General features: G+C 36.5%; 1 protein-coding gene across 1 annotated transcript; it reads right to left on the bottom strand.

Annotated features, from left to right (window-relative positions):
• Positions 1–467: 467 nt before the first annotated feature.
• LOC126718575 (uncharacterized) lies at positions 468–9,208 on the bottom strand. The gene is made up of 5 exons (XM_050420854.1): positions 8,875–9,208; positions 8,567–8,727; positions 8,340–8,420; positions 782–905; positions 468–665 (listed from the first exon to the last, which is right to left on the bottom strand). Exons 1-5 carry the CDS (start codon positions 9,046–9,048, stop codon positions 618–620), a joined length of 588 nt encoding a protein of 195 aa, XP_050276811.1. The 5' UTR covers positions 9,049–9,208; the 3' UTR covers positions 468–617.
• Between the last annotated feature and the right edge of the window lie 428 nt (positions 9,209–9,636).

The raw sequence follows: 9,636 nt of genomic DNA, 5'->3' as shown, positions 1-9,636 counted from the left end.
TTAGCATGAATATTATCTAGGGGTGTACAAAAACACCTAGGAGAACTGTATGTGATACAGGATACTGCATTGCGTGTCCATCCTCTCTATTTCAAGCATTCATTTTTGAGAATTACTCATTGTTATTCCCAGAATAGGTTCTTAGAAGTAAATAGCCTTCAAATCCACTAAATCCCACAATCCCAACAGTTTATCTTCAATATGAAAGATATCACATAAGCAAAAAAAATCATTATGATTTTCCAGGTCCACTCAATTTTACTTGGTCGTTACTCAATCATGATGATTTTGAAAACCAAACAATTAATTTTACTATAAGCTATTAGACATCTAATACATATGAGCACATTGCTGTAGAAAACCAAACAACTGATTTAATCTCAAATGGTCAATAAACCAAGACCAAATGCATCATGCAACTGAAGAGTAAGAGATGGCATAATGAAAGAATAACTACAAATGAAAAATATGTAAACCTGAAATTCCTTGATTAAAGCAAGCATGAAATTGTCTGGGAAACTAGATAACATGTTCCTCTCAGATAAGGCTTGGTACAAGTGAAGTATCCAGCATGTTTCATCCCACAACGAACATTTCAAAGCTCCCATAGGATACTATCACTGACCACCACCACCAGCATGCAACCTCTTCCTCACAAACTCAAGCTAGCAACGGAAAATAATCAAATCATCGATTGATTCAATTAAAAGAAAAATATGTTTATAATTTCTGGATAAAGTTCTCAGAAAAATCAAATATGGGAATCCCTATAGTGCCCTACCACTTTCTTCACCCGGTCATTGGCGGCAGGAGTTCCTCCACTAACAGATTCAGGGAGATATGGACTGCTAACACGCACCGCATTCATGACAACTATGACAGTCTTGTCCCAACGCACTGGAAGCCTGATTAAAAAAAACCAATAACATCAATTGCAGAAAAATTGATAATAAATTTCTGGTCAAGTTTCCCCAAACCAAAATGTGGATAACTACTTTTTTACAGAGTTATAAATCAATGGGGAAATACACTTTACCTCCTGTATGTGGAAATAGTTCACTTTACCTCCCTGAATTTTCCATTGTAACACTTTACCTCTTGAGCATTGGAGAAAAGTTAAAGTTAACATTTCCATTACTATTTATGGGATTACCCACATAAATTGCAGGGGTAATATAATTTAGGAACCCTATGGCCTTAAAACCCTTGATTAGTTGCTCTTCAAGACAAAGACACACAAACCAGCAGACTGAATAGGGCGAGAGTGGACGGAAAATGTGTGAACTTTGTTGCTTTGTGTACTTTGTCCTAAAGAGTAACAATCAAGCATCTAAAACATTAGGGTTCCCAAATTGTGTCACGTGTACTTCTGTGAATGGTAACAGAGGCAATGTTTTCACTTTACTTGTATGCACAAGGCGGTAAAGTGTATTTTACCCTATATCAATCCCAGAAAGCAGAAAGCAGAATTCTACCCAAGTGAAACTGTGAGGCCACCAAGCAGCTTATGGAATCAAATCCATGTTGTGAGATTTAACAACATTTAAAGCTGTGAGACCACCAAGCAGCTTATGGAATCAAATTCATTTTGTGAGATTTAACAACATTTAAATGTAACATTCAGCTTTACATCCATGCTTGCATGCAATTGGGATCAGTCTCTCAAAAAGTTTTACAAACAATGATTGGAAGTCACTAAATTTGTGGTTTTCCAGATAAATACTAAATCTGAGAAAACTCAAATCCTTGTACTCACAGTTCATGGTAACGTATGAACCCAGAGGTAAATACTTTCACCATGTGTCATTATATTCTTAGAATTCAAAGTCATAAAGTGTTACCAGAAGCAGTATATGGGCCAGGGAAAGTAAAGTTGCAGATTGAACAAGGGTGTTTTTGAACAACTAAACTAATGCAGATCCCTCTGGCATGGCTCATCTCTGAATAGCCTTTTGACTTCAAAATTAGACATCTATAAGCAGCATTTTTATAATTTTAATTTAAAGAACACACAATCTGGTCAGTATAAATGAAATAAACTGTATAGGATAGGGGAATTCCATATAAATAGCAGAGGGTACTCAATTTTACCAACATCTGCAAACATGTTCACATCTGCAATAAATGGATCCCCTGAAGGTTTTTTTGGAAGCTCTCATGGGTTGAGACAAGGGGACCCACTATCCCTGCTTTTGTTTCTCTTGATAATGGAGGTTTTAAGTAGACTCTTGAAGAAGACAGAGGAGTGTAATCTTATTTAGGGTTTTCATGTGGGAGCTGTGAACTCTATTGGTATGCATATTTCCCATTTGTTTTTTGCTGATGACACTATCTTATTTTGTGATGCCTCTAGGGATCAACTGCTGTCCATAAGGTTGGTGTTATCTTGTTTTCAGGCTTTTATGGGTTTGAAGGTCAATGTCAAGAAAAGTGAGATTGTCCCTGTTGGGGAGGTGAATAATCTAGATGCACTGACTAATATTCTTCAATGTAGAGTGGGCAATTTACCTATGAAATATTTAGGGATGCCGTTGGGAACTTCTTTTAAGACTGCTTCGATTTGGAATCCTATTTTGGAGAAAATGGAGAAGAAACTATCTGGGTGGAAGCGTCTCTATTTATCTAAGGGTGGTAGGCTCATGTTACTAAAGAGTACTCTCTCAAATCTCCCAACGTACTTTTTATCTCTTTTTACTATTCCTAAAGCTATGCTACTAGATTGGAAAGTATTTAGAGGAATTTTCTTTGGGGGTCTTTTGAGGGGAGTTTCAAATATTCTTTGGTGGCTTGGGAAAAGGTGTATTTACCCGTTGAGATGGGTGATTTGGGGACAAGAAGTGTGGTGCCTTTTAATCAAGCTTTATTGGGGAAATGGCTATGGAGATATGGTCATGAAGTTACCCATCTGTGGCGGCGAGTTATCTTCACAAAATATGGTGAGGGTCAAGGGGGGTGGAGTACTAATGTTTGCAGGAGTACTAATGTTTGCAGGAGGACTCATGGGTGTGGCCAGTGGAGAAACATTAATAAAAGGTGGGAGATCTTTTCTAAGAATCTGTCTTTTTGTAGTGGGTGAAGGCACTCGTATCCGCTTTTGGCATGATAGGTGGATTGGTGATAATACTCTAAAAGATCTTTATCTTGAGGTTTATGTGTGTTCAGCGGTCAAGGATGCTTGTATCTTTGAGGTTTTGTGGATTCCAGAAGGGGGTACTATTAGAGTGTGGAATTTAATGTTTCATAGAGTTTTTGAAGATTGGGAGTTGGCTGCATCTATTTCTCTACTTTAGCTTATCCAAACTCATACTCCTCGAGGTGATAGGAGAGATACTCTTTGCTGGCGGCTAAAAGGTGATAGTAAGTTTGACACCCGGTCTTACTACCATGCGATTCGGGGTGCTTCAAATTCTTTGTTTCCTTGGAAGGGTGTTTGGAAACCAAAGATTCCTAAGCGCATGGCGTTCTTTTTGTGGATAGCTGCACATGGTCGGATCCTCACTTTGGATAATCTAATGCTTAAGGGTCGCCCTTTGGCTAATTAGTGTTGTATGTGTTGCAGTGATGGGGAGTTGGTAGACTACCTTCTTCTTCATTGTCCTGTTACTCATTCCCTATGGACTTTTATGCTTCAGGCTTTTGGTATTCACTGGATTATGCCAGGATCAGTGGCGAGTTTGTTATCTTGTTGGCATCAGTGGCTTGGGAAGCATAATTCAGACATTTGGAATTTGGTTCCAAGGTGCTTAATGTGGATTGTGTGGTTGGAACGAAATCGTCGATCCTTTGAGGACAAGGAGAAGACGTTAGATGAGTTAAAGGTTTTATGCCAACGTAGTCTTTTGGAGTGGTCTTGTTGTTGGGGTTTTACTAATTGTTCTTCTCTCTTTGAGTTTATGTCTTCCCTTAGCTTAGTTTCCTGATTTCCCTTTGTTTGTTGTGTTGTTTGTTTCTATTACTTCTTGTTGTTCATCATCATGAACTTCTTGTACTTTTCATTTTTTTTTTCTTCTCATTTATAATAGATTTCTGATTACCTATATAAAAAAATGTTCACATCTGCAAAAACTTCATGAATTCAATCAAGGAGCTCATCTAAGAAGTGAGGGTTGGGGTGGGGGAGATATATATCTCAAATTCAAATATTACCAAAAAATGGAATAAAGAATTACCTAAACACCATTCAGCAATTACAATAAAACAATTTTAGTGCAATGCCAAAGGTCTCAATTCATCAAACACATAAGCATGGTATGTCTTGAGAATGGAAACGCCAAGGAAACTTCCAAGTGTCTGTTTGACACTAGCTTTTTCCTTTAGTTTTAGCTTATTTGTTTATGTACAACTACTTATCAAAAACATTTGTTTATGTACAGCTTCTTTCTAGGTCTCAATTCATCAAACACATAAGCATGGTATGTCTTGAGAATGGAAACGCTAAGGAAACTTTCAAGTGTCTGTTTGACACTAGCTTTTTCCTTTAGTTTTAGCTTAATTGTTTATGTACAACTACTTATCAAAAACATTTGTTTATGTACAGCTTCTTTCTAGATACAACAATACTTTAACCAACTTTCAGCAAATAAGAAAATACATTTTCAGCAAAAAGCTACGTCCAAATGCACTCGTTATGATCATAGTGAAATATTCCTCTCAAACCATGCTTTGGCAAGACAAAAACATTGGTTATGGCCTTTTAGTTAGGGATGACAATGGCTCAAATTTAAGGGGTGTTCCACCCTGATCCGACCCTAATAGTAAGGCTTTGGGATTTTTCTTTTCAAATGGGTAAGGGTTTATATTTTTAAACCTGCTAGGGCTTGAGTTTTACCCTTATTTACCTGAACCCAAACTGATTATGTATTTAAATTACGAAAATACTCCATTATTAATTTTATTTACACAAAATTTATGGTTTGTATAATAATAAAGTAAGGGTGCCTTTCTTTCTCTCTTAAAATAATAGTTAATTTACTGTAAAAATTCTTACTAATGTTTAGATATTCAATGTTTGGTTAACATGACCTAATATGAATTGTTTGACCTGATTCATGGTTTTTTTCAACTATAAATGGAATGGCTTTGGAATGAAATTCTTAAAATTTAATAGAGTTTGGTATATAAAATATTTAGAGGCTTTTAAATTTGGAAAGGCCCTTTTAATCCATACCAAGCCTATTGCCAACCCTATTTTTAGTGGAGTTGCCTCCACCAAGAAGTTCTTTCTGCAAATATCAATACACTATAGTATAGTCACCATACTAAAAGAAATCTGTGTGAGACACTACAAAGGTATTGTGGGTGTGTATAGAGGTTGAAGGATCAAAAGTTTGGGTAGAACTGGAATTACAAACAAATGTTGTTACAGGCAAGTCTATTTTATCAAGTGAAAATTAAAATACTTGAGCTTCCATCACTTTTTATTAGTTTGAACCAAACACAGAACAAAATGTTCCCACAGATTCAAATATCCTACACCAAGTTGAATAAAATCTCTCCAAACTCAATCATTAATCATTGCAAGAGACAAAAATAGTGTAACATCAAAAGGACAAATTCATGGTGAGAATTGAACCAAATACTAGATGTATACAAAAAACAAATTGGCTTTCTTTATGGAAGCTGGTCAGAATGGTGGAATCTAGAGTTGTCAGCATCCACATTGACCAATATTAATCTGCTAAACTAGGCAGCAACAGGCAGCTTTCATCAAAAAGCATTAAAAAATCATCTGAAAATTAATTGGGATGTAAATAGTACATACTGCAACTTGGTCTTCTCACTTTAGTGTCTTGTCACATTGAGAGAGAGTAGGGGTTCACCTATATCAATCCCTTAACCTTAATAGCCAACAAGACACTCTTGCTTTGCGCAATTATCTCAAGCTTGGCATCCAACAAGTCAAATTATCATAGCAAAGTCTGGTTATTTTATAAATTTAATTCTCCATTAGCCAATTTTTCTATTTACATAAACAACAAAAGGTCAACACTCAGTTTAATATAAGTCATGATATGGAATTTGATTTCCCTCCACTCTAACTAGAAACACGAGGCATTGGAAACTTATCAAAGTGGAATGACACCTAAAAAGTCCATAAACACTAGGCTACAATAAACTTTTATAATTTTATAGATACATAACTCCTAATTTCTTACAAATTTCAAGAAACAAACTCTACAGATATGCACTAATAACTTACTTTTTTTTTTTTTTTTTTGATAGGTAAAGAAAAAATTTTATTAAGAAAAAAAATAGCCAACCTGAGTACATTGGGCATGTACTGTGGGGGCAAAAATCAACAACCAAAATTACAATGATCAAGCAAAGCAGGAAGAGAAAAACAAGAACAATGTGACAAAGCCACACTGGGCATGTACTGTGGGGGCAAAAATCAACAACCAAAATTACAATGATCAAGTAAAGCAAGAAGAGGAAAACAACAACAATGTGACAAAGCCACACTCCAAACAAGGAGAGTATGCAAGAAGAAAGACTTGATCTCTAGTAAGGAGCGCTCACATCCCTCAAAGCATCTAGCATTTCTTTCTCTCCAAATACATCACATCAAGCAATGCGGCACAAGTCTCCAAAAAACTATATTGCGATGTCATCTGAATTTACCTTGCCAAGACTCAAACACCTCAAGTACCTTAAGTGGCATAACCCAATGGAGTCCAAACAAACAAAACACCAAAGACCACAACTAAGAAGCTATGGGGCAATGAAGTAGATGATGATCCACCGATTCCCTACACCTCTTACACATATAGCACTAGTCAAGAACAATAATACTCCTTTTGAGAAGATTATTAGTTGTAAGAATCTTACCTAAAGAGGCTGACCATGAAAAGAAAGCCACCCTTGGAGGGACTTTCGATTGCCACACCAACCTCCAAGGGAAGGAGATAGTAGGGGGTAGAAAGAAAGATAGAAACTTTTAACTTCAAAACCTCTACTCCTTGCTGGCTTCCAACAAAACTTAGCAGGGCCAACCCCCCACACTTTCCTAGAGTGTAAACAATGGCAATAAATTGATCAAAAGAGATTTCCTCCCAATCTTGCGGTGGACAACGAAATTAAAAATTCCAATGAATTCTCCCACCAGTCCAACACATAACCTCCGCTGCCACTGAAGAATCCATTGCCCTATTAAGGCAGTAAAGATCTGGAAAAGCCTCTTTAAGGGTACAATCCCCACACCACACATGCTTCCAAAACTTCACTCTAGTACCATCCCCTACATCAAACCATAGGGGTTTAGAGAAGTTTAGCCAGCCACTTCTAATAAACCATAGGGGTTTGGAGAAGTTTAGCTAGCCACTTCTAATAAAAGCCTTTTTTGTGCACCAACCACCCCATTCATTCCCATATTTCGCCTCTATAACCCTCCTCCATAAGGCGTCTATCTCTAACCCATATCTCCACAACAACTTGCCCAACAAGGCAGAGTTAAAGCTTCTCAACCGTCTCATGCCTAGCCCTCCAACTTGCATTGGCTTACAAACTTTAGCCCATTTATAAGAAGATAGCCAATTCAATTGACCACCTGCACTTATAGGTTGTTAAGTAACTTTGGACTTTTGGCATTTTGTTCTCATCTGAGGGTTTGTTAAGTATTGCCGACATTGATGCAATATATTTGAAAGGGTTCCAGGTTGTTACCACCAATACAAACAATATGGGTGTTAAGTGTTCTCAAAAGCAAAGAAATCTAAGAAGAATTATGAGACGGTCAACGCAATAGACAAATTGATGATGGTTTTATCTCCCATTGTTTTTTCTTATGGAGTAGGATGGTAAGAACATATTCATGTATCAACAAAAATAAACTTTTACTTTCAACAAAATGAGTACATACGCAGAAATTTCATCTCCACCTCATCACAAAAAGACAATGTACATTGGCAACAGGCATCTACTTTACTCTCCATTTCTCTTAACTTATGAATCATCCTCAATTCTTCCTCTTTCTTTCCTTTTCTCTTCATTTTCTCTTCATTTAAAAAAATTCAAAGGAAGAAAGTGTGTCTATACAATGAAAAAGGGGGCATACACTTCTACCTTTCAAGCTACCATAGGCTCTAAAGTATTGTAAATTTAGTTACTACCAAAGAGGTAAACTAAAATGCTAAAACAAGCAATGGATTTGATTGGTAAACACGCCCATCAACTCAGCCTCCACCTTCTTTTTACAGGTGCCATTTCAGGTAAAGCTCATTGGCTAAGTAATGGGCAAATTATGCTCAATAAAATGCAACAAATAGTAATAGTAACATCATACAACTGCTACCAAATTGAATAATAATCAGATCCTTAAGAAAAAAAGGGTTAACACATACGTTTTAGACAAGGCGTCAAAAATATTCTGAGCCTCGCTGGTTACACCTACACCTCTTCTCTCTGCGTCAGCTTCTGCTTGCCTACAATCAACCTCATCAAAGATTCAAAATTTCGAAGTACATCACTTTACAATCCAACAAAATTAGCACAAAACACACACACACAAAAAGATTTCCCAAATGGGGTTGTGATGCAAATTGCAACAACAACAAAAAAAATGACCCACCTAATGGCTGATTCTTCTCTAGCTTGCAGACTATTCAGATCGAGGTAACACTTCTTGATATCAAGTGGGTCTTCAGATTGACCCAATAAAGAAAACTCTTTTATATAGTTAGCCTTCAACAGCCTTATGTTTCGACGAGGTCCAGGTTTCGAACCCTCTTGTGGGCACCCCAACAGAACACAAAAGAAACCAAAGTTAAGGAAAAAAAAAAAGTTTTACAAATCAAAATCAAAAATCAAAAATTAGTTTTTTTTGCTTTTTTTCTCTATAGGGTTAGAGAGAAAAAGGTAAATGGATGAAAGGATATGAAGGACGAGGATGTTGGAGTGGCGGTCAAAGGTGATGACTTGGGCTTCGAACTCGTCGCCCAAAGTGGTCTTGATGGAGAGCAAGCAACCTACTGCGAAGTCCTCTGTGTGGTTGTTGGTGGTGGCGGTGGTGGTGGTGTTACCATCCATGGCAATCTGATTACTGCTGCTCATTCTTCTATGCCCAAGAAACCTGAATCAGTGTTGTTTGGTTTTTTGATATTTGGGCTCGTTCTGGTTTCGAAAATGGGCCGATATTTTTTTAAAGTTCAATTCAATTACAAATGGAACGTAGGTCTTCTACAATCTCAACTTTTTGTGTCAACCATTTTTATCACGACTCTTGATATACGGTAAATTACGAGTCAATGAGAGTGACTCTTAAATAATCTCTTATTACCATCACTTCACATCTTGACGTGGCAAAGGGTTGGGTGGAATTCGGGTTTGGGACGTGTCAAAAAAGGAGTCATTTTAAGTGGGTTAGAAAGTTAGTTTGGTGAATCGGATCGTGGTTGGGTCAAGTTAACCCATATTTTTTATATATTTTTTTTAAAGAAAATATGTATTTGTCATTTAAAAAGTTACACAGCAAATTACTTTGATATAAAATGCATTATTTTGAATTCCCTACTCATATAAAGAATAAGTTCAACTAAACAAATTAATACTTGTTCAATAATTTTAAAATTATACAAATTTTAACATTACTAACTAAAATAGAATAGCACAAAGAATAAGTAAAACAAATACACAAGTTTT

This window comes from Quercus robur, chromosome 3 (genome assembly GCF_932294415.1).
Source record: "Quercus robur chromosome 3, dhQueRobu3.1, whole genome shotgun sequence".
NCBI classification, from domain to species: Eukaryota; Viridiplantae; Streptophyta; class Magnoliopsida; order Fagales; family Fagaceae; genus Quercus; species Quercus robur.
This window is presented reverse-complemented; position numbering and strand designations above follow the sequence as displayed.

Coding starts and splice junctions, on each gene's coding strand:
- LOC126718575 (XM_050420854.1), bottom strand. CDS start 9,048: ATGAGCAGCAGTAATCAGATTGCCATGGATGGTAACACCACCACCACC. Junction 8,728..8,874: donor ACTCCAACATCCTCGTCCTT/CATATCCTTTCA, acceptor TTGGGGTGCCCA/CAAGAGGGTTCGAAACCTGG. Junction 666..781: donor ATGACCGGGTGAAGAAAGTG/GTAGGGCACTAT, acceptor TTCCGTTGCTAG/CTTGAGTTTGTGAGGAAGAG.